This window comes from Gymnogyps californianus, chromosome 5 (genome assembly GCF_018139145.2).
Source record: "Gymnogyps californianus isolate 813 chromosome 5, ASM1813914v2, whole genome shotgun sequence".
Lineage (NCBI taxonomy): Eukaryota > Metazoa > Chordata > Aves > Accipitriformes > Cathartidae > Gymnogyps > Gymnogyps californianus.
The window spans coordinates 12998905-13024366 of record NC_059475.1 but is presented as its reverse complement, the minus strand read 5'-3'; the positions used below and the strand labels follow the sequence as shown (position 1 = coordinate 13024366).

Below are 25462 nucleotides of genomic sequence, written 5' to 3'. Positions count from 1 at the left end.
CCATGATTCTGTAAGCAGGACACCAAGTAGAACAGTGTGTTACCAAATGGTCTAGCCACTGATACTTGACTTGGAAGATGAACTGTATGTGGAAATACTAACTAAACCTTTCTTTCTTGCCAGCTTATGCCAAGCAGCATGTGCACTGCTGCTGCATCCTAGTATACCCCTGTGACCAGCTCACCACAAGCAAAGGTGAAAGACTTTGGCCCTCTACAAGTGGCACACTGCATCAATGTTAGTGACTAAGCTGGTATATTGCTGCCTTCTCTCACGATCACACAGTCTTGCAACAACAGGCCATGACTCAGCGTACATCCACCTCCACCAGATCTGCTGTTACTTTATTTCATCACGTCATGCAAATCACCATGTTAGCTACACACATAAGCTATAGCCCTCACAGGGCTTGCTGAGAGTACCTCCTGCATCACCAAAGCAATATCACCCATTCTGACATACAAACTCTTTCACAAACGTAACACATTTTATGGAAGTTTTAGACATGAGATAGACAGACATAGGGGAAAAATCCTGTCCAGCAGACTTGCAACTTTTTTTCTAGTTCCCTGCATGCAGACACGAAGATTTTCTTCTCTCATTGCAATCTGAGAATACGGGACCCCAAACACCTTTGCTTACATCTCTAATACTCTTCTTTTCATTTGATTTTGCTTAGCTATTCTGCATCTGCATCTATGCCCATCATCATCTGTACTGAAACCTGACAGAAAGCAGTCAAGAGCATCAGCCGTATATTATCTTTGCTCTTAACTCCATCACCACCTTGCTTCTTTTTCCTTGTGTTTTTTCTTTGTGGGACTAAAATTAAAATAAAATCTTTTCCTATTCCTTTTACCTCATTTGGCAAGTTTACCTCTCTCAGCTCAACATCAAAATAATTTACTACCTTGCCTTTCAAATGGAGTTTTCTGTGCTGCACAGTCCCTTTTTTCTATTCCTTTTAAGCTCTGCTTACTCCCAAATAACTCTAGTCTTGTTGAGCTTTGTAAGCTAGCTCAGCCTGGAGTCCTTCCCTACACACTCCACCCCCCAATCCAAATGCTTCAGATACAAGTTCCAAATAGTTCTTGCATCTGTGATTCCATGTCTCGTGGCCTTTTCCACACACAAATCCCTGAGCTCTTCATTCCAGTTAATACAAAAAATTCCTTTTATCTCCACTCTAATTTGAAAACTGAACCTCATTTATAAACCTGGTTTTGTTTATGTTAAATAAAACTGAAATCAGTTCCTCTTATCTTGATCCAAGGTTTTTAACGTGGCTTTTTTAGTGCTCTAACTTTGCAAAATTAAGTATGAAACAACAGCATTTGTGATTCAGTGAGTCTTCACTGAAGAAATCTATTAGCTATCACATTATTACCAGTAATATTAATTCTTCAACCATACTGCAAAATTCTTCTATTATGTTGCAATTCTCAATAGTAAACACGTCTTAACTGACACTAGAGAGATCTCTTAATCCAAACCACTACCAATGTTTGCATCAGGACCTTATTTCTATCCCTTATTTCTACTCTACAGAAGCAGATTTTCTATTAACACTTTTTCTTCAGGCGATTTTGATATAAGTGATGTTCTTTTACCCATGCTTTAAGACATTGAGCAAACCATTACACTGATTAACTTTTAATGTCTCTCCATGGACACATATTTTTATCAGCATTTTCAAAGACAATTTCGTAGCTGTCTTTCAGCTTTTTACATTTTAGATAACTAAGATGCTAATGAAATTCCTTCATTTTTAAAGATATGATCCCCACCTGATTTTCACTCCTGTGAGGAAACCTTGGGAGCTGATTGCATGTCAGCTCCACTGTGATCAAATTTAGAGGGCTGTCTGAGGTACTGCAGGGTTAAGCTGAATGCTAGCTTTTCAGGTATATCCCAAGGCATCTAAGCCAGTTTCTCATTATGAACATGAAGAAACTATTTTCTTACTTATCCTCCAGGACTGCAATTCCCTCCTTCACATTTTCATGTTGCTGCTGTGCTCAAACCCAAAATGTCAATAAGGCATACTGGTCTTGATTTTTTTCTTGAGGCTTTTTTTCTTCCTGCTGTTCCTTTATATGACTCTTCACAGATGAACAACTTCACTGACCAACTTCCATGTATCTCCCAAACTCTTCTCAAGTTTTGTATAAAAATCAGTTATAAAAAGCATCGAGGCTTTATTGAGTTTCCTTGCAGCCAGGGCAGGCTAGCCAACTATGAGACCCCTGGAAGGAGAGATCCTTGAAAGGAGAATGACCCTTCTTTGAACGTCCCACTTGTAGCAGCAGCAGTTACTTTTGCCTCAGAGCAATGGAGTTCATCAAATAAATCTTGACCTTACCTTTGGTCTCACAGTCCTGAAACAAGGATGCACTGCTATGTCTTGTTGTTAGACCTCCTCCACAGGGAAAGCAGGACACTCTTCCAGCTTCAGGCTGGTATGTTCCAAGGGGACACGGCAGACAGGGTTTGAAGCCATCAGGAGAATATTCACCTGGTGAGCACTGGTCTAGAAGAGAAAGAACACACTTGTTTCAACCTGTACATTAAAGATAAAGGTATGTTAGTGAGCCTGCACAGGACCTGAAACCCCACGGTGAAACTACTCTCCTCTTTACTTGGGAAGTGGAAGCCAGGGTTTCAGAACTGAATGCTAGCAACAGATAGAACTTAATACATGCAATGTACCCTGTGAAACTGAAACAGACACTGATAACCTCTGGTGCTAGCGAGCTCTTCTGTGAGCTGGAATGGATTTCATGCTTTGTTACAAGGCTACACTGGACACTAGGCCTGTCCAGTACTCTCTGTTAATCTGTACAGTACAATTACGTAGTGATTATCTCCCCTTTCTAGCTAAAGAACTCTTGGACTCCTTCCAAATGAAATAATTTAGTACTGAACCTAAGATGCCAAAAATGTACTTCCAGATTTCTATAAGAATTTTAATATTATTGAATATTCATACTACATAACCATTGGTGTTACTGAATTGTGTGAAAACCTCAAGCGCAAGAAGTAATTGTGCAAGTTCACTAAACTAAACATTATGCGTGCCTCAAAGACTTTTAACGCAGAAATATTCTTGCCATTACTCTGATACCGGAACTTGGATAATGATTATCTGTGCACTGGATTGCTGTGTTCTGTATGGTGCATAGATAGCACTAACTCAATCCAACTGATTTTACTTAAACACACAGCTCAATATTATCTAAGAAGCCCAGCAATATTTATGAGTATGTTTGAAAAATTACGGTTTTCAAACTTTTCACAAAAGAACTGCTTCAGTGCCCGTATTTAATAATTACCCTGCTCTGGAAAGGCACAAAACACTGTTGCAGTTGTTCAGCTGTGCTGAAAAATTCTGTCCTTTTAAAGACCTGTTACGATAATAAACTGTTAGTTTTAGTTTATAGCAGCAATAAATCACTCGGTGAATAGTTGTTTTGTTAGGAAGTTAAATTGGCCTTGGCTTCATTTCAGGATATATGACTAACAACAAGCAGGGCATTAACTACCGGTCATGATCAATGATGAAGAGTTTTGTTTATGGCTGATACACTGAGTGGAATAGTGAGTGTTCCTCCTTAGCTTAAAAATAAAATACAGCAGGTTAAGCAATGCTCTGTAGCTTATCAATGAAAGCTAGTGAGGAAGTCTTAGCTCTTGCTTCTAACTTTTTCCACCACATGTCACTTCTGCTCTCATAAGGACACACATTCATTTGCTCCCATACTTTTCAAGCCTCTCTTCATTTTATAAACATTCCTACAGGACACTCATCTCTGTACTCTTTGCGCAACTCAACAAACAAGAATGAATTAAGGCTGTCATTGCAGCACTCCTAATAAGGTAAGAAAAGAGCACTATTTACAATTCTGTGACAAGGAAAGACAATCAAAGTTAGTAAAAGTGATTTTGAGAAGTGGCTACTGACTTCAGAAATCCAGAAACAATGGAAAGACCAGTGTAAATCTCCTTCCCTCAAAAAACTCTATGGCTCTATGAGAAGTCAATGCTCTGAGTGGCCTCACTAGAGGCTATCTGCTCTCTGCTATCTTCCCTTAACCTGTCTTTTTCGCTTCATTTTAATCACGTCAAGTTTGGGGTGGTTTGGGTTTTTTGCATTGGGGCTGTGTGTGTGTGCACATCTTTGTTTTGTTTTTGTTTTGAACAGAATGCTACTTTACATTCACACATGTAAAACCATACAAATTCAACCTTAAAACTGTACTTCAGGTTTTCTGAACTTGCTCAGAGCCCAGCATAACAGCAGGTCGGCTAACAGAGCTCAAAGGAAACCTGTCCCAGGCAGGAACCAAACTTATGTGGAAATGTTACATTTGAGACCTTATCCCATCAGATCTCTCTTGACAACTTATCATCTGCACCTTACTAGCCTTAAAACCGCATGTTGTAAAATTGTAGAGCTCCCTGTGGAATAAAACTTAGTTAATCTAAATCTTCTAGGATTATTTAGCAAAGTGCCTAATTTTTGAAAATTTGCATTGAGGAAGTAAACTTAAAAAGATCTCCTCAGACATCACTGAGATTCTCAACATGGGGCATTCTTAGATGCATGCATGACTGAATTGTAAGAGCAAGAGAAAGATGGGGCAGAAGCATCAGATGGACTGTTTCTGTGCCTTACCTCCACACTGAGACACACTGTGAGCTCCAGCTAATTTTTGGTTTCCAGGATTCTGAGGACTGGGGCAAGAGTCACAAGTTATTTGTCCTTCCTCATCCTGTTAAGTTTTATCAGGGCGTAAACCACAACTTTCTCATTCCCCATCACAGTATGTTCCCACACTTCAGCTAACTAGCAAGAAGAAAAAAATATCAAGTCACTAACATTTTGTGTCTGTGGGTTCAAAGCCAAATTAGGCGGTCAGCAGCTAGACTACTAGATAAAGTGCAAGGTGATACAAAGACTACGTTTACACAAGTATTAGAGCTGATCAACTGTCAGGACTTCTGCAATTTGGCAGTTTCTGTGTACTGAAAGAAGGCTGACATTTTGCTTCAACTTTGCGCAGTGTTAATCTGAGGTCCATTAAGCTGCACTGGAGCTACACTCCAACTGCTTCAGGCCCCATTTTCTCCTGTCTTCCACTTGCACTGTCTGCCCCAGGGATGCACTGTGACAGGTCAGCAGGATGGTAGGCTATGCCTGTGACAGTGCCCACAGAAGAAACACAGGGCTGAGACAGTGAAAGGCAGGAACTGTGTGTCCTGGTTTCAACTGGGATAGAGTTAATTTTCTTCTTAGTAGCTGGTACAGTGCTGTGTTTTGGATTTAGTGTGACAATAATGTTGATAACACTCTGATGTTTTGGTTGTTGCTAAGTAGCGCTTATCCTAAGTTAAGGATTTTTCAGTTTCCCATGCTCTGCCAGCAAGCAGGTATACAAGAAGCTGGGAGGGAGCATAGCCAGGGCAGCTGACCTGAACTAGCCAAAGGGCTATTCCATACCATAGAACGTCATGCCCAGTATATAACCAGGGGGCAGTTGGCCAGGAGGGGCGGATTGCTGCTTGGGCATTGGTCAGCAGGTGGTGAGCAACTGCATTGTGCATCACTTGTCTTTTCTTGGGTTTTATTTCTCTTTTTTTGTTATATTACTTTTCATTAATATTATAATATTATTATTATTATTCTTAGTTAGTAGTGTATTTTATTTTACTTTCGTTATTAAACTGTTCTTATCTCAACCCACGAGTTTTACTTTTCTTTCCTCCTCCCCACCCCACTGGGAGGGGGAAGCGGCTGCGTGGTGCTTAGTTGCTGGCTGGGGTTGAACTACGACACTGTGTAAAATCAACCTGGGCCAAAACAAAACTTTTCCATTTGATCTGAACCAATCAATTCAAGTATTTCATTTTGATTTTCTTAAAAGGTGGCAACAACAGAAAGAAAACTGTAAAAAAAAAAAGTCCAACTAGCTACCACCACTGTAATAGAGTGTGCAAAACCAGCTGAAAAAAAGGTGTGTACAGTGTGGTGGTTACAGTTGTGAACTAGCTTGGAGAGAGAAAAGGATCAAGTGGGAGGACAGAGGACAGGCTGACCCAACATGGAGAGAAAGCCATGTAATCACTACCCAGCTCTTTCAGTATGAACTACTGCTTAAAAATATCTGTTTGGGCAACAGCATCTTGCTGGCGACAAACCAGGCTGACAGAGGAGTCCAGCTGGACGAGCAATGGGCTTGTTCTGTGTGTCCATGGGGTTTGGGTTCACAGGACACCACCACCCTAGCTGGCCACTCTATGCTCAGAAATCACTTCACATCATTATCAGAGCCCCAGCGTGTGGAGTGGCCTTCCAAGACAGAGCAGGCGAGGGGAACACTAGTTGCTTTTACAATGGATGTCACTGGTTTATGAAGCAGCATATGTGCTATGCCTCCTGGAACTGGAGAGACTAGGCCTAGATGGTAGGCCTATGAGGGTACTCCACACATATTCATATCTGATGTTACTACATGCAATAATGAGCCTTATTCTCAAGGGTGTTAGGCACCCATGCTCAATTCAAAATCAATGAGACTTGAAAAAAGCAAGCAACTCTGGATTAAGTTTATAAAGTATGTAAAATACAGAGACTGGGAAAATTAAGTTTTAAATATTGCACTGCCTAGAAAAATGCATAACCCTTTCTTTCCCCCGCTATGACTTCTGAGACGCACAAAACATTTCAAGCCTTAATAGATCCTATGTGCGTACGAGAAAAGAGGTTAATACATCCAGATGCAGATTTAGCTATTCACAGTCTAACGAATACTCATTATTCAATGCAAATATTAAAATTACTCCAAGTGATGCCCAAGCTTTAATGCCTCAAGGTCTTAAATATATCAGTTTCCTCACATGACTATATCAAACCAAGCTTTTCAAAGTGGTATAAGTGTCCAGACACTTGTTTGATCCACAAACACATTCCCTGTAAACTGCTCCCAGTTCCTCCCCACCTTCCACCTAGAAATGTTCCAAACACAGGCCACTCATCTAACCCCACTGGAGCACAGAGCAGGGGTAATGAGGAAAGCCTGTTTAGAAGCTCACAGCACTCACCAGGGCCCAATTTAGCACAACAAACAGACTTGGTGTTAGGTTCAATTACAGTAACATTAATTATAGGGACATTATGTCAACACAGAAATCATCCCATGGAAATCCATAGGACTGTGCATGAAATTAGGATGACACAAATGAACCCTCTCAAAAAAAACCAAAAAAACAACAAAAAAAACCAAGAAACACCTCTGAGACTTCAAACTTTTCCTGTCATTTGCTTAAATGAAACCAAAAAAGTTTGAGTTTCATTTCACAAAACTAGAAACTGCATGGTCCCACCTGACACATGGGAAATACCCAGTCGAAACAAGATCTGAAGATTTGCAAATAATGACATTAAATCAGAATTCCACTGGCTGGCTTTGCTCTTTTTTCAGAAACCTGATTGTTTTTCTCCAAATGAACAAAGAACCAATTGCCTCTAGTAGACTTCATTTCTGCAGCCACTGTCTTTGTTTGTCTTCAATACCCATTAAAAACCGGTCTTGAGTCTCATGCAGCTGTTTTAAAGAAAAAAAAATATGTGAAAGCTTTTCTGATGCAAAAACAAGAAGGGGGGCGGGGGGGGGGGAAGAGAGGGGCCCACAGGGAACCAGGATTAACAGTTACAAAGACATTTAAAGGCTCTTCCCCTCTTTTCAACACGTTAGCCTTTGAGCATTTGCTCCTATAGACAAATGCTGTAGTATCTCAGTGGTGAGAAGGTGAACCTCATAAAGGAGGTCATGATCCACCAATTCACCATTTTCTTAAGAATGATGCCTTGACTTTATAAGGAAAATCACCAACAACTGATGCAAATTGATTCTGAAGCGGCATCCTTTAAGTTATTGTGTTTTAGTGGTTCACACATTTAGGTCACATGAGATGGTTACGCATCCTAAGAATTTATGTCTTAAATCTATGATTGTCAGAGCAAGCAGGTTAGCAGAAAAATAGCACCCTTTCTCCCATTTGATAATTCATTTCTTCTTGTCAGATTTTTATAAAATTGTAAAAAAAAAAAAAAAAAAATGCAACATACAGTTCTCTGTTGTGTAACACAACTATTAATTGTAACAACTGCAAACGCAGGCAGCACTTTGCTCTTCTCTTTAAATACCTCTCTCATGCTTTTATAATGCCAGTATCGTACCACATCTAAACTTTGATATGTGGTTCATCATTTTGTACAAAATGTTAATATTTTATTTGCATCATCTAAACTAAGGGGACAAAACTGCTGAATGCTGAGCAATGAAATGCATCAACACAAGATATCCCACACAAGATAAAGCTGCTCAGCATTTACATCAGAGCAGTGTCTATACCAGTGCTGCTCATGCTTGCTGTTCTCTGAAGTGACAGCTCTTTGGATGAATCCACTTGTGACTACCGTGCAGCAAGGGCATGCTCACATGTCCTTTTATGCAGCAATTTCAGGGAATGGTGCTTTTCATTGCCTCCTTCCATCTCTTAAAGTATTCATGTATCCAACACAAAAAATACCCAATGGAACAGGCAAGGTGTACTTTCAACTCCATGGGATGTGATCAAGGTATGAGAGGGTTTTAAGCAAAGGAAAAGCAGTTAAAATGCTTGTTGTTTCTCCCTCAGCGGAAAGTGCCTGAGGGCAAAAGGGTCCCAACAGATATCAACAACTTCTCTTTCAATATGGAGGTTTCTGGTGAATCAGTTTCTGATAAGGAATTGCTAGTATTTAAACAGTTGGTCTTTGGCTGTTAAATCTGTCTGAAGTCTAGCTCATACTGAAGAACGAATACTTGTAGCCAGGTTGGTGAATGAAACTGCATTCTCCCCAAGACAAATCTCTTGAAGAAGCACGTATCATTTCCAGCATCCTCAGATGGTTCATCCAGTCTTCAAGCACTGCCATTCAAATATGCATGTTTTTTACCATAAGATTTACTTTAGTGTGGGAAGATAACACTCCTGCTATGAGAATCCAGTTCTCTGGGAAGGTTGACGAAGTTTCCATTTTGCTGTATGCATTTCCTGTGATATACATTAGTAGAGACCTACTGCTGGTTGCTCCTTGGAAACCATTCACAGGACTTCATGGAATTAATCAACGTGAGCCAATGCTAAATATGCTTACTCATTGATACAGAGCTCGCACATAACAAGGTAGACAAATGCAACACTTGAACCTCTAAAGCATCAGAAAATCCCAAACACAACTGTATGTTAAACAGCAAACTTGAAATAAAATACACTACCCCTCGGAATCAGCAGTGAGTTCCCTTTTACCATCAACAGCTGTTTAAAAAACAGCAGACATACACATGCAACCGTTCAGCATATTAAGAATGATGAAATACCTATGAAATCACATCTAATCTGTTCCTGGTGTCTTTCTGGAGCTTTTATTCTGTGCTGTGCCCCACTGCGGACAGTAGGAGTTAAGACAGGAAAATGAGGAAAAGTACTACCTCACCAAAAGCATGAAACCAAATGAAGTTTAGCTTACTGCTACAACTGCAGACCAGTTACCCAAGACAAAAGCTGTCAGAGCAGGAGCTGGACTTTCCCTCTTGTGCTGCTCAGGTACAACTAATGTTTCAGACAGTGCTGTGCCAGGAAGTCTACCACAGGAAGAGGACCAGTACAAGACTGTCTGAATCAATAAAACTGTATCTAACCTAGCCATACTCCAAGTATTTTGTTTTAAAAAATGTATTTGAAAACAATGAACTGAAACCCACACTTCACTCACTATCTGCATCACAAAAGACTTGTAAGTCCCTAGAGTTACTTTGTTCCCTCACTGCTTCCTGCTCCTCTGGTCAGACTGAGCAAAATCCCTTTGCCGAAGTTCTCTGCCTGTCCAGAGACCACATCCACCACCTGCACTGAATCCATCTGCTGACCTGGTATCTCTTGCTATGGAGTCACTTTCTCCCCAGAATCATGAGCATGTCTACATAAGCAGGGCCCCAATCCTGTCCAGAAGTTCTCAAACAATCTGCAAAACAATCAGATCAAAACAAAACCCCCTGACTCTTCCATGCACATCCCTGAGCTAGCTTCTTCCTCTTCTTCCACACTGTTCCCACTCCATTCTCTTCTCCCCCGTCTATTTCTTAGCTCCTTCTGACTGGCAGTCAAAGCAGCAGCAGCAGCTGCCCAGTGCCGCCTTTACCATACACACTGGGACAATCAGCTTTTTCTAAGGAAATGAGGCGTATGTAACAACACTGCCTCTGTGTGTACTTTTATGTCCCCTCAGCAACTAGTGAACTTTCTTTCCAACTTCCAGCAATCTGACAAAGGATGCAGAGAGGTTTCAAAGATACTAAGTTTCTGTACGTTTAATGTAAATAAGTAGGGAACATGCAAGTGGAGGAGAGAGATCTTCTTAGCATCCGTGCAATTAAAAGGCTGTGGTGCAAGTTCCACCTCCTGTTTGATCACAGCAAATCTACACAAGGATATGGTCTGCATACTTAGCTGAAGAAAGGAAAATTCATTTAGTGATTGCACCTTTTTAGGCATGAGCAAATCGAACCATAAGGCATGAGACTCAAAAGGAATCATATCTTACTAGTTCCACTGCTCACAGCAGTATCTGTTAAGATGTCCGGAGCAAACTGTGGCACCAATTCAGCAACAGAAGAGGCCTGACTTTTACAAGTTGTTCTTCAAAACATTTGTCTTCATATGCTCAGTGTCTCCGTTTTAACCATGGACAGGCTATTTATGCTCACCGTACCAAAGAGTTTTCCAGCCATTCTCCAAAAGCCTCCTTTCTCTCTGAACTAGCACAGAAATGCCATGTAAGCTTCTCACTTGTAATGAGAAATTAAACTGGTTCTGCAGCTACCTAAAAAAAATTTTGTTTCTTTGTTGTTCCAATTCCTAATTGTAGCTCATGTTGCCTTCTCTACCTGCAGTATTTTTAGTTTACTCATTGCTACTTTTTCCAGATGAAATCACAAATGGCTTGAAAGCCGTACTGTGCTCTGTACAATGGAATGAGACAGTTTTTCAAAGCCTTCCTCCAGCATCCAACACAACAGCTTGAAAACATCCATGGAAACTCATCTTGGTAAACTTTCCAAAGTTTTTCAGACTTATTACAATGTTACCAAAAAAAGAAAACTTACAGCTTTTTCCAACAGAATTCCTGAGTAATTCCCTAGTCTGCTTGCTTGCACAGATGTTTCAAACAACACCAATTCATTTTTCTATTCTATGAATCCAAGTTTTTCCAGAGTTAGCAAAACTAGATTGGAAAACCTATTCTGAGGCCGAATAGGTTGCTGCTGGAAGACTTATTAATTCAATCTGACAAGCATTTTAAAGGCTTGCTGATTCACAAAACCACCTACATGCTGCCTACCCTCTGCAGCCTGAATTAGCCATCGTGATTGTTAGGCCCGTTAAGATAACATCTGACCCCTCTCCTTAACTTTTGTGCTTTGGAAGCATTTATTATGGGCTGCATTATGGTGATGCCCTTCAGTGCCATGATAATTAAGATTTTTCTCAGTAGTGTCCTATAAAACCGCTATTCTCCATGAATTTGTAACTCTGTCATGAAGATTCTCTGGGACTCAGACCTTAATCAGCAAAGGAAATGTGACTGTATCAAATTCTGCTCAGCCTTTTCTTTGGAACAAGGGAGAGGTGAAATGTTCACAAGTTCAGAAACAGTGTTAACACTGGATATTAAACATAGTCTTAAAAATAACACTGGTGATGTCAAGGCCATTGGTGCCTGATGTTACTCCCACATTTTCTACCTTTGAGCTTACTGTAGGCTGTGCATCAACTATAACAAAGTGCAATGCACTGTGCCCTTATTCAACTCTGTAACACAGCAATTGCCAACAATAAATACATAGAGGGGCACATCTCAGTAGCACAAACAGTAACCCCTACTTCTTCACACGCAGCCCTCCTCTCTCCTGGACAAGTATCCCATGATCCCCCCAAGCTCACCAGACCAGAGCAAAATAGTAAGACACAGGTGATGGTTTGTTCCTAATTTACATTTACTTACCACATCTGTTACCCACATGCATCTGTCCTACACCACAAGACTGCTGCGGCTCTGATAGCTTGAGAGACTTTCTGGCCACTTCGTGGTCCATGCCAGAGACATGAATGCGGAATTGGTCCCTGCTGACTGTCTTCCGTAAGGTTCGAATGGTTTTACGGAACCTCTTTTCAGTCTTTTTCCGAGCACAGCGCACATCACATGTGTCTGAAAAGTATCAAGGGTGAAAGCTGCTATAAGTGACCATGCACAAAAATCCACCCAATTCAAAAGACGAACCAATGCAAATCACTGAGAAAGCAACTTCTGTGAACAAGTCTGAAATCCTTAAGGACAACACGACCAGGCTGGAAGAAAATTAATCAGACCACAAGACTTTAATCTATGGGCAGCGCTTTGATCTTTGAAACTATTCCCATCCCTCACTCTTTTTGAAGCAGTAAAATTCCTTTTCAAAACAGGAGATACTTTTTATTATCATTTTGCATACAGATAGAAGTGAAAAATACAGAAATTAAGGAGCAAACGGCAAGAAGCTTCAAACCACACCTTGGATTATTTTCCAACCAACCTGTCACCTCCTTTCGGCTTGTTTCAAGCTCAAAGTCCGCAGTGATAAAAGTTTCTCTAGTCGCTGTCAGTCTACTGAGGGCTCCATGAACTTTCTTGCCAGAGCTGCATGTTAGGTTTACATAGTGGAAGCTCTCCATAACTGAATTATGTCTCTCTGTATGAACAAAATTAAAGGAAGCAAAAGCTTGGCCAGCTACGTTATTGAACATTCACTAGTGCTCAGCACGTATGTTTTCATGAAGAGTTAAAGGGGAGCAAATGATCAACTCCACATGCCAGTAAACAAACAGTTTGGCCAGTTTCTCAACTGGTACACCCTCACATAGAATCATGACTCCAGTGCACTTACAGATGCACTGCTGGGCTGAGACTCCAGCACTGCAGTGGGTCTGAGGCATGATTCACTGCTAGGATGAGAGCTTGGCTGCAGTGCTCAGCCTGCCTTCCCCTGGGTTTTGCTAGCAGGTTCTAATGAATTGCCTTTGCACTATGCAGAGCATCTGAAAACCATGACACTGCCTGCATCAGGCAGGCTACTCAAGAGAAAAAATTTTGAACTCATATGAAGCATGTGAAAAACATGTTATCTTATAATTCTGTTTAAATTAAGTAGTGGCTGCATACACAGGACATTTGGAGACCATTTTCAAGGTTTCAATGAGGAAGTAAGATTTAATTAAAGAAAACATCTGGATAAGCTTTGGTTCTGGAGTATATAACTCTTCACTGAGCATCTAGTGTAGTTTCTCACTGTTACTCGTCTAAGGACAAACTGACATGCTGATTCATCATATTGTTTAGTGACTTCTTCCTGCAGCTTTTTTTTTTTTTTTGTTGTTGTTGAAATGTACTACTCCTCATTTTCTGCTGATTTTGTAAATTCCCAGGCTATACTTTCTGCCTTGGAACAGATGGAAGAGCTGACCTCCCTGTGCCCATCTGGGGCTGCTGAATTATAAAAAGAAGACAAGAGAAAAAAGGAAGAACCCTTTTGGCAATAGAGTCAGCATAAAAGGCCGGGAGATTCTTCACTGAGGCATCAGACAGTAAGGAGCAGGTGAGAAAGGAAAGAACAGAAAGAAGGGATAGAGAGAGAAAGGAAAGGAAGAAATCAAAATAATTAAAAGAATGGTTGATTTTACTGAGAATTTATTGGCAGTGGTACAAACAAAAAAGGAGAAGGGCTTTCCTAGCAAGACTGTAAGGTTGTCACAGGGAAGTCCTGTGATCTGAAATAACTATTGGAAGAATCTGGCTGGGAAGGAGTGTGATTCATGAGGTCAGTGAAGAGCAGAAAGTCTGCAGTCCTCTATGGTTTGCTTATGGTGTACTTCATATCTGGAAAGCACTTAATAACCCCTGAGCTATGGCTCTAACCTGCTTACCTGCATTTTTATATTCATACCTGGTATCATCTGTTCCAGACCTTCTTCAAACATCTCAGTCTTTTTCAAACTACATTTTCCTTCATTTAATTTAAAGGTTACGCTTATCTTGATGGCTGAAGTATCTTCAGGAAGAAACAATGACATGTTATTTTAAATAAGGAATAGAAAATTTAGATACCCCTAATGTCACATCATAATGATGACATCAAAAAATATGCTGATATAAAGTGAAAAAGCGGTCATCACAGAAAACCTAAAGAGATGCCAGCTTCCTCCTGCTGTGAAGCTGGTTCATAAGTGGAACTGGAACAAAGTGTGATAGATTTTATTTAAAAAAAAAAAAAAAAATCAAGTCCAGATCTGCTGCAGGGTAAATCAAATACAGGTTAGCTGAAATCAAAGGAGATACTCTTCATGTCTATATAAAATAGCACCTCTTATCTGTTTAGCTTTAAATGCTTTCTAAACTTTACTGTCCAACAGCTCAACCTAAACATATTGTACGTTGCCAACACTGTCCAGTTTGGATGTCTAAAAAGAGACATGACACTCCTGGCCTAGCTGTTTATTTCACTACTGATCTTTTTCTCTTTCCTTATTGTTAAGTCTTAGTTTGAGTGATGCTGATGAAGCAGTACAAGAGGAACTTCCTGCTGTAATCATGAACTGCAATCATGAGGAAGAGGAAGAAAAAACAGAGGGAGTATAATGGAGACGGAAGATAGAAAGTCAACAGAAACACTCTTATTTCACAGTTATCTACTAAAAGAAACCAGTCAAATCATGCAACAGTAAATCTAGTGATTACCCAGCCAGCTGGATGCATTTGTATTTTGCTGCTTTTTCTTAAGCTGAGATGACCTGCCACAGGTGAGGGTGTAGGCATCTTGTGTTCCTAACAGACAGACCATACAGATAGACAGTAAAGACACAGGCACTGTGCACAGACTGAAGACTCCTGTAGTATAAAAGACATTTTTAATTTGTTGATCAGCATCAGCATCTTCACCTTTTTCAACAATGTTGTTCATAAAATACTCCACATCAGAGCTTGTCTCTTCCTAAGCAATTTAAAGGGTTCAGGAAGAAAAGCAGCATCTGTCCCATAAGCACCAGCCGAGTCTGCATGCTGTGTCCTGTGAGGTGGAGGGGCTGTACGAGCAAAATCTCAGACCCCACACAGGGCTGGAATGCCTTCACCCCATTCAGCAGCAGCTCTCAGGGCCAATTAAGGAATGGCCCAGGGAGCACGGAGAATTCTGCCCTGTCCTCCCCAGCTTCAAAAAGACAGTTGTCATGAGAAGGGAATCTGAGGGTAGAGTGGTTATAAAAGACAAGGAAAGGGGGGCTTTCTTGGGACACTGGCAGGGATATAGCCCTTTATTATCTATAGTGAAAGATGAAAGGTCCCTGTTGATTGTCTACTTCTTAGGGCTTCTATGAGAGTTAGGATGTTTGCTACTCTTACACTCTCTACAGAATCATATGCTTGTTTTTGACTTACCATAAAATACCTGGACATCTGAAGAGCAGCTTAAGAAGCATCTATCGCTCCCACCACTCTTAATGCAGTGCAGCAACACCTTGGGTGACATATTATCAGGCAAGGGACCCTTTGTCTCTAAACACACAAAACAAATACTCACAGAAGTAAAACATCTACATACACCCTACTAATAAATAGGCATACAGCTGCTTTTGTAGCTGGTACCTGAGAGCACCCATGAAATTAATATGCTGTTTAGACAGAAAATCAAAGCAAAATAAGAATCACTGGAAGATCACACCACATAAGTAATTTCCTTTCAGGTAAAGCTATCATCAGCAAACCTTCTCATGCAGAGAAACAAAAGGAAATAGGAGAACAAGCTAGATAAAAGCACAGGGAAGAAAGCATCAAAATCCCTCAAAGTATCTCCTGTTTTGGGGGGGTTTTTTGCTTGTCTTTACCAGTTTCAACATCAGTACCATCATGCCTCACTAAAAAGTAAAGCAGAATACCTGGAATGATGACTCATACCACTTAACTGGACAGATCAAGATTTTCAGATTTGACTATAACCACATGGCCATCAGACACATCAGGAGTAGAAACGTATTTACTAGGCACCTTACCAACACAATCCTTTTTATTCCAGTGTAATTTGTAGTTAGAGTGACACAGGCATTCATAGTCTCCCAGCGTGTTCACACACAGCTGTTGGCAACCACCATTGTTGATGCTACATTCATTAATATCTATAGAGGAAAGGTAGAAATACTTTTAAAAAGTTACTCTTGCCAAAGTTATGTACTCTAACTCCACTAGGTAAACATGTACATAAATACTGCTTAGTAGGGTTTGGAACAGATTTTAGGAATGCTATCTGGACACCCACCTTGAAATAGTTTTGTTTTCATGGAAATCCTTTGATAAGTGTCAAAATTGATCGAATGTTGTCAGAGGAGAGATGTTGGGTATGTCCTTAAACCACATAATTAAAAAAAAATCCAGCCTCAGCAATACGATAACAAATTAACTCAAAGAAAAGGAGACCAAATCGAGTCTGCAGGGCCTGTGTCTGGTTAATTAATATTTCTAATTTGGAATAAAGACAGACAACATGGACAAGATTCATACTGATCAGTCCTCCAAAATGCTCAGATAGATACAACTGCTGCAGAACACTGTTTGACTCCACGTGGGCAAATAACACCTTTGTATCACCATTGTCCCTTTTGGCCAATTATCCAACTTCAGCGCCTTGCCCCGCCCGATAAATGCCAATAGGAGGAGAAACTACTGACAACACAAACATACTGCCTTTGGTGCAAATTTGCATGCTGATGCAGAATATACCATTCACCAGTGGCATATCCCAGGGGTCAATACTGGGGCCAATACTATTTATCCTCTTCATTAAACCTGGATGATGGGACAAGAGTTCACCCTCAGCAAGTTTGCAGATGATACAAAACTGGGAGGAGTGGCTGATACACCAGATGGTTGGGCCACTATTCAGAGGGACCTTGACTGGCTGGAGAAATGGGCCGACAGGAATCTCATGAATTTCAACAAAGGGAAATGCAAAGTTCTATGTCTCTGCTTCTCAGATCCACCCCGATGACTGCTTCACTTGTCTCCAGTACCTTTATGGCAATTATACATAAACCTAGAAAGCTGCCATCAAGAAATCTCTTGCAAGTCCCAGAAAGTTCGTGCAACTGAGGGTACCCACTTGTACGTACACCTTTCTCAATGGTAATAACAAGTTCTTGTCACTGCTCTCCCCAACCATTTGCTCCCCCCTCTAGACAGGTAACAATTTGGTAGAAAACACTGTGAAACAGATTACAAAACTGAGCTGACTTCAGGGGAAAAACATGCTACCAACAGAACTGAGACAGCAGGGCTAGCAATGAGCAGCAGAGGAATAATGGAGAAAGAAGGGAACACCTTAAATTGGTACTGCTGCCTAAGATACCACAAAATCAGCCCAAATCTTTGGTTTTCGTTGACCTTTTGTTAGGATCCTGCATGCAATGGCAACCTATTATATCCAGCACTTATTGACTTCTTCCATACAGGTCAGAAGGTGTATACTCAGTAACCCTACCAGCTTTGACACAGTCTCTGATTGCCAGTAAATGAAGGACTTACTATGTTCCTTCCCCTCATTGGTGGCCAAAAGAACTGGAATTAATGCAGAGGAATTCATGAGAACAGACTTCTTTTAGCAAGTAGAACACATGAACAGTGTTACTCCCCATCCAGATAGGTTTCCCTGTTCATCAGGATAAAACAGTGATGTTGTAGCCCTGTAATCTCTTTGCAGACTTTCTAGAGGCAGAGGTTAGAACAGATCAGGCACACGGAGATCTCTGAATTGTTATCTCCAAGTTCAAGTGTGCTCATTCTGCCTCAGAAATAAATAGGTCTTACTCAGAATTAAGTAAGCATATGGAGTCAGTAAGGTCTTGCTTAGAGCTCATACAAAACAGGCTTAATTCCAGTAGTGTCCAGTTATTAATGTTTCCTCATGTTAATTCTGGGAATTCGTTGCAGAAATATTCACACTTGACACACATTGAGGTTGTGTGAACATCTTTCTCTCTTTCCTTGAACTTTTCTTGTAGGAAAGATGTAAAAGATTTAAGAGTATTAATCTTGGGCAATGTAAATCAATGGTACTACATCAGCTAAATCCCAATCTATATCACATGAGGATCTGACACGTGCACAAGGGCAACCTGCAAAACCGTAATTTTCTCAGTCATCCAGAGCTTCCTGTTCTTTAAGTCCTATTCCACGGACTTTTCATTGAAGTCAATGACACTTCTGCATGTGAAAATTCTATCAAATTATGGCTTTCATATCCAGGTGCAAAACACATCAATTTGTTCTAATAGTCACAGGTGCTTTCTGGATGCAGGGTGGGAAGGGAAAATCATTTGAGCAAAGACAGAAATGAGCAGGATTAGTTTCTACTTTTGCTGTCTCCCCTTATCATGGCAAAGCGTAAAATTTACTCTACACGCCTACCGCATATACATAGGCTTGCGTCTTGCGCAGACGTTAATTAGACCTGTGGCAACAGCACTCTATCAGCATGGCCTGTAGTGTCTTTTTATAACTCACCTCCACAATGTGTGAAGCCATAGAGAGCGTATCCTTTGTTACAAGTACACTCAAAGGTGCCTGGATGATTGATGCACGTGTGGTCACACGTCCGTTCAAAAGAGCATTCATCAATGTCTGCAAGTTTTAAAGGGATACATCAGTATCTTTCAGCCTGACAAGGGAGCACTGATGAGCTAACGAAGTCGGACAGAGAGATGTGCAGATTTATGTAAACTAAGCAAATTCTTATAAAGCAAATAATGTAACATAATGAAATGACAACTTTTAAAAGCACAATTAGTTTGCCAAAAGAACAATTAGTTTGCCAAACAAGTTTTTTCTTGGCAAACATGAAAACTGCTGCTACATTTTTAACAACTATGTTTAAAATAATTCATTTCTCTCCGGGGGGGGGGGGCAACGGACACGACACACGGACGACCGCTGACAATACTCTTATTTCATTAAGAAAAGTCTGTATAAGTTCTGCAGAAACAGATTTACAAAAGAAAGTATTGACTTTGTTTTTTCCCCATAAATGAAAGCAAAGGCCACATTTTTAACTCTATATGAATATGCAGTGCCTGATTTAAGTCTGCTGAAAATCACCATGTTCTGAGATACACATGAAGACAGATGACTGGAATAATTTGGTGAATTTTTCCACAGATCCATTATACTGTATATTTAGACTTTAATGTCTGTCTCTAAAAGCTGCTGAGATATCTGTTTTCTCCAGTGAAAGTTTTCCTTGGCATTACAATCACTGCACACATCTTCTTTGTAAAGCATAGTTAGTATAATAGCCTAATCACGATCTCAGTGAATTGAATGGTAAAACAGTAAAATTCCCATCACTTTCTGAGGCCCTGAATGTTTATTATACCATCAAAAGCACCTAAAACTTCTGTGCTAGTACATTATGCATGCCATGTAAGAATGTTGCAAGATACAAAAAAGTTCACATCAACATCACTGATACAGTACATCATCCTTTTTTCCTGGGCTTTGGCATGCTTCAAGATACCACTTTTGAAACCATCTAGGGCAAATAACAGAAGTGACAGGGACAAAAGGGAGACGCAAGTCTTTAAAATACATTCATAAACAGATTCCATTTTAAAAAACCCACAAACTACCTTGAAAATCTTATGTTTTTATAGTAAGTTCGTTCCATATAAAATAGTTGTCCTTCTTTGTCTGATTTAAAAAGCATAAGAATGCGCCAAAAACCCAGGTGAAAATTATTTTCTGTTGGTCAGTTCAGCTTTCTGAAATTCACCATTAATGTCAGCTGGTTGTCTAGGAAATGGAATTATTCACCTCCCCAATTGGCTGATTAGCTTTACATGTTTCATACTGTAACTTTTCCAAAACCACAGATCATTTTGATCTTTAAATTTTAATGTATTTAAGCAGCTTAAACAGGACTGTTAACTCTACATGTACAAACCATTATACAGAAAAGCAAATATGCTTGGTAAGTCTCACAGGAGAAATCCATGTCATCCTAAAAATCAAATGCTCTATGATGTTTTAGGGAATAGTGATTCCAGTCTGTCTACAGGCCTATACTTTCATAGATCACATTATATCTTTTTTTCTTTAAATAGTGAACTCATGGCATCTAAATGTTCCATTAAGAAAAAATAATTTCACTGCAATGGTGAACTAGTCAGTAAGATGGACAGAGAGATATTGTCTATTTTTCCCTGTAAATTATTTTAAGATCATTAATAGAAGGGAGGGGAAGCATTATCCTCATAAAGAGCTTTTTAATATGATGCTATCTCTGTCGCTTCCAGATAATAGTTCACTGTGCCGTTAAATGTACCTCCTACAATAGTATCAAGCCAACTGTATTAACTCAACAGCTGTTTCAGAAAGGAAAAAAAAAAAAAAAACCAAAACTGAGGCATGGAAATTATTCTGGAGTCCATTATCACTTCATCATTGTAGTAGATGTCCAAGCCACGCTGATTTGTTCTACTTCTATTGCCTCTCCAGTGCACATACCTTGACAAGACTTCTCATCTGTTAATAATTTAAATCCTTTTCTGCAGCTGCAATCAAAACTGCCAACAGTGTTTTTACAGAAATGATCACAGCCTCCATTATTGGACTGGCATTCGTCAATATCTGTAACAAAAAAAGTGCTTCAGCAAATAAACACAGTACATTCAACATAATTCCACTGCCAGATCCAGAAAACAGTCACGTCCAATTGGTTAGAGAAGCCCAGAAACAAAATCTAGAGAGACTACTACAAATTTTAAGGAAGATCAGATCCAGCTCTTAAGAATGATCTGGCCCATTCAGCCCCATGACACTGTTATTTGCTTTCATTAATCATATTGCTATCAGTTACATTTGGGTACACATATTCACAAAAGACCATTTCCCTAAATTCTGTTTGGAAACACTTTGACTTAAATGCTCTCTAACAGGTTTTAGCTTTTTAAACACTCTCTCCGTTTCCTCTTCCTAAGCCCTGCAGAAATCTCAGACAGAGGAGACTTCCTGAGCTACCCTGTCCTTTTCATGCCAATATTAGAATGCGTTCTTTATCTAATATTAATTGACTTAGTCATGGGGATTCCATCATTTTTGCCTAGCAGAACAGTCTTAACATCTAATTACTGGAAAATATATTCTAGTATGCAACCTAAATGTCCCTTTGCTCCTTTCCAGTACTCTCATTAGAACTGCTTGGACCAGCATAAGTAATTCTACTCATACATCCCTGTTTACACACTGATATTTACTTACAAACTGCTCTAATACCCAGCCAACTGCAGGTAAAATAGCAGACTATTGGACTGTATGCCTAAGAACCTACACGGCTACCTCTCCCAGTACTGACCTCTACTTTACCACAGAGCTGTATTACCTCCTACCAAAACTCATCTGTGAAAAATGAGGCCATCTAGGCAGGGGGGGTGGAAGTGGTGAGGGGGAGGGCAGAGCAGCAGAGATTCTCTGCACATTATGCACCTGATGCAATGGAAACCATGCATCTACCCCTGGCTGCAGTCCTTTCTTAGGTCAGATTACACATACTGGCTTTCCTCTGGACACTGGATTACCTTCATTTGGAGATGAATACCTTACAGCAAGGTGTTGGTATGCACGTGTCCACGAGTATAAAACCCACCTTTACATGTCTTCCCATCAAACTGGAGTGTGAATCCAACAGGACAGCTGCAGTGAACTCCGGTCGATGTATCTTTACACGTACGATCACAGCCGCCGTTATTTACTGCACATGTTTCTAGCCAACAAGATAAAGCTGAAGTTTGCTCAGGGATATTACAATGGTAACAAGAAACATCATGTGATACAAGGCATGGTTCCAAGCACACTGCTATTCAACCACGTTTAGTCTAGTATACATGAGCAACTACTAAATACATGTGTTGGCAAAATCCCTGCCTCAGCTATGTCCAGTTTTTTGCAGAGACTCTACAAACTAACATATTGTCTCTGGATAGTCTTGTCCTTAAACACAAATCCCTGCTCCTTGATGATGAATCTGTTCCCGTCAGTCTGTCTCGTCATGCCCACACTCAATCCCAGCTGATCCTCTGACACTTCCCACCAATGCTCAGACACTTCGTTACACTCAACGCTACTAAACCAGTTTTCTTAAATCCCTCCCAACACACCTTCACATGCTACCTGTGCTCCTAGTCATGGTGGTTTACACCCACACTGAGCTTTCCTTCAGGCTTGTAACCCAGGTGCCATCTCAACCTCATGTTCCTCTAACTTCCCCTATGCATGTCTAAATCTGACCAAACCTTTCTAGCGAACACCCCTAAAACACAGTTCTTCACATCCAGCTAAACAGAAATAACTCACTCTGTGGCATTCATCCTCTTGTAGTCAGTCTAACCACCTCAGTCAGTCTAACAACCTTTTCACTGGCTGGACAAATGCAATTTTATCCAGCACATTGATTCAGAAAGCTGCAAAATAATTTTCTATGTCTGCTTTTTGAAATCCTCTCTTTCTAGCTCTGTCTCCTAGTTTTCTGCAGCATCAAGCATATGCTACTTATTCTCAAGTTTTGAGACCTTTACTGGTTTATTCCCTCCCAGTCTTTCATCTCACATTCAATATTGGGAGGCTGTGTCCAACCTCCACATGAAGACAGAGTACCTCTTCTTTCTTTCTCTTTCCACAGAAATGTCATTTTTTTTAAATTGAGGCTATTCATTTAGATGTCTAAATATGGATTCAGGAGCTCAGAGCTAGCCCTGTACTTCTGGTAGTTTCTTCCTCAGCCTCCACGCTCTATGCCACTTCTGTGGCAAATGCCAATAAGCACAGTAAATCACCCTGACTGCCTGGAGTAAGGACTTTTCAGAGGTGGACATCCACTGACCCAGCTGCCCTGAGACCACAGTGATTGTTTCTCATGCCAGTGCCTTCCCAGTAGTGACAGACCCTCAGAAGCTGGCATTCTGGGCCAGATGTGAACACCTCTATGAAGAATAAGATGGCCTTGTATCCTAACATGTCCTTCTAGATGCAACCCACCACTGGGCCCAATTCTCTTCCATGCAGAAGTATACTTTCCATTGAGGAGAAGCAGGTAAAACACTGCTTCCTCCACAATCACTTGCCTAAAACTGTAGCACAGAAGGGATTGTACTGCATTCCCATGATGAATTAGAAGCATGGAAACATACACTACTTTAAGGGCAATTTCCTGACACCTCCTACTGACCGTCACAAACAATGTACATAGTTTCTTACACATTATGGAATAATATTATTTCCTTAAAAGGGAGTGGAGCATCTCAGGCAGAATTCAGCCCAGAGCTATGATGGTTACAACAAAAAAACCAATTCTACAATCTAAAAGGTTTCAGCAAACAGCAAAATTATTTTGGATAAGCACTTTTACCCATAAGCAACCGTCGCTTCACCCTCTTGTCCACATCAGCTCCTGCTGTAGTATTTCCCTCAGAAATTTCAACAGCAGCCTCTTCCCTCTCTGTAAGGAACATGAAAAAAGCAAATGAGTAAAGGTGCCGTGACCAGAAGCCTCATCTGATATCCAATAAGTACACACATGCAAACAGCTGCATCGCACACTGAATTATCAGAGACAGTCGGAACTGACGAGGCAGAAATAAATTTTTTTAAAAAAAGAAAGTAATAATGAAAATCATAAAGACCCTTCAGTCAAAACCATGAGAATACTTTGCTTTTGTTGCTTCCTTACAACTCATGTTTGCTTTGGTATTCTTAACAAAACAGAAGATGTGCTACGGATGTAGTGAACAGCAACAAGATGAAAGAACTAATTGAACCGTCGTGAACTGTTCTGTTAAGAGCACACTGTCATCATCTATCATGGACTAATAAAAGGACCAGTCAGTTATGCCTGAGCATTTGATTTCAATCAACAGACAACAAACTGTTCCAGACACTGGAAGAGTTTCTAAATCTTAAGTGCTTTCTTGACTGGATAACTGCCTTGCAAAAGCTGTACTTTAACTGAATTCAGAGTTCTGGTTTTAACAGATGTACTGCTTGATTACACTCTCTGGCTCATGCTATACAAGAAACTGAACCTAAAATATCCTAGAGGGAAGGGAATCTTCTTTGGTTAGTGATAGGCCTTGTGCTTCATAGGGACCAGTGATAATTACAGGCTGCAGCAGTATTAGGTAGCTACCTACACAGGGAAGCATAAGTTGCCTGGACCCAACCAACTCACTCAAGCACTAGCAGGTTTCTTAGTTTTGGATTCCTTGACATTTTCTAGCCATACTATTATGAGGAGCATTAATCATGCACACACAGTAACGCCACACCACTCTAGAGTTAGTCATCAACAGAAAACTACTTCCCTCCACCGTATACTGACCCAGGCAGGTTTTCCCATCCACATGCATGATGTACTTGGGGTGACATCCGCAAATAGGCCCATTATCAGCATCATCACATGTATGTTGACAGCCACCATTTCCATGATTACATGTTACTAGGAAGAAAATATATGTTACATCTCCAAGTACTTCCAGCATCTTTGAAAGACAGTGTGCAATTTTGTCTCCATTTGACCATCCAATACACCTTCCTAACATGCCCTTTTCCTGAAGAACTCTTGTGAGACTGAAATACTGCAGAGCTCTCTTGTGGACCTGAACTTCCCGTTATTATGAATGATGGCACAACTCCCAAACTACAGATACTGTAGCAACCAATAGACTTGTGTGATAGTGTCCAGCAAAGCCATTGATTCTAGTTTAATTCAAATGCACACAATTTAGGCGTGTCATCCCAGTTTAGCTATAACATACCAAATCCCATATCACTGCAAACAGAACACTATTTGTTCACTTTGGGAAACTATAAGCATATGCAGAATGTTGCATACAAATGCAGCTCCTCTGATTCTTGGACAGTTCAAATCCTGGTCGGCATTCACAGGCAACTCCTCCTTTGGGCGTTTCTCTGCAGATGTGGGCACAGCCATGATCTTTATTCATGCAGCTCATGCCTTCTGCAAAACAGGACAAGTGCAAGAGCATCAGCATCCTCAGCACCTCTGCAGGCAACAGTCAAATAAAAGTCAGTTCAATACACACACAGACAACAGCCCGCTACTTCTGGGAAGATTCTACAGTGTTAGGACAGAAGTATAAGCTTACAGACAGGAAAGGCAGAAAGTCCAATCCTGCAAATTCAATGGCCCCAAGGTTTCTCCATCTGTGATCTTTTCTGTGCCCATGTTCTTTGACTGCAAGGTCAAAAAGCAGCATCCCTAGATTTGTACAG

The 25462-nt window shown here is 40.5% G+C and overlaps 1 protein-coding gene across 1 annotated transcript in view; it reads right to left on the bottom strand.

The window, feature by feature from the left end:
* SCUBE2 (signal peptide, CUB domain and EGF like domain containing 2) overlaps positions 1-25462 on the bottom strand; it is a 43175-nt gene that overhangs the window by 5551 nt on the left and 12162 nt on the right. Inside the window, exons 6-18 of the mRNA XM_050898177.1 lie at positions 25062-25187; positions 24549-24665; positions 23580-23669; positions 21822-21938; positions 20684-20806; positions 18686-18802; positions 16183-16305; positions 15572-15688; positions 14876-14962; positions 14085-14189; positions 12678-12833; positions 12110-12313; positions 2363-2530 (exon numbers count right to left, since the gene is read on the bottom strand). Coding sequence (XP_050754134.1) covers positions 2363-2530; positions 12110-12313; positions 12678-12833; positions 14085-14189; positions 14876-14962; positions 15572-15688; positions 16183-16305; positions 18686-18802; positions 20684-20806; positions 21822-21938; positions 23580-23669; positions 24549-24665; positions 25062-25187 — 1650 coding nt within the window. The remainder of the gene's footprint in view (positions 1-2362; positions 2531-12109; positions 12314-12677; positions 12834-14084; positions 14190-14875; positions 14963-15571; positions 15689-16182; positions 16306-18685; positions 18803-20683; positions 20807-21821; positions 21939-23579; positions 23670-24548; positions 24666-25061; positions 25188-25462) is intronic.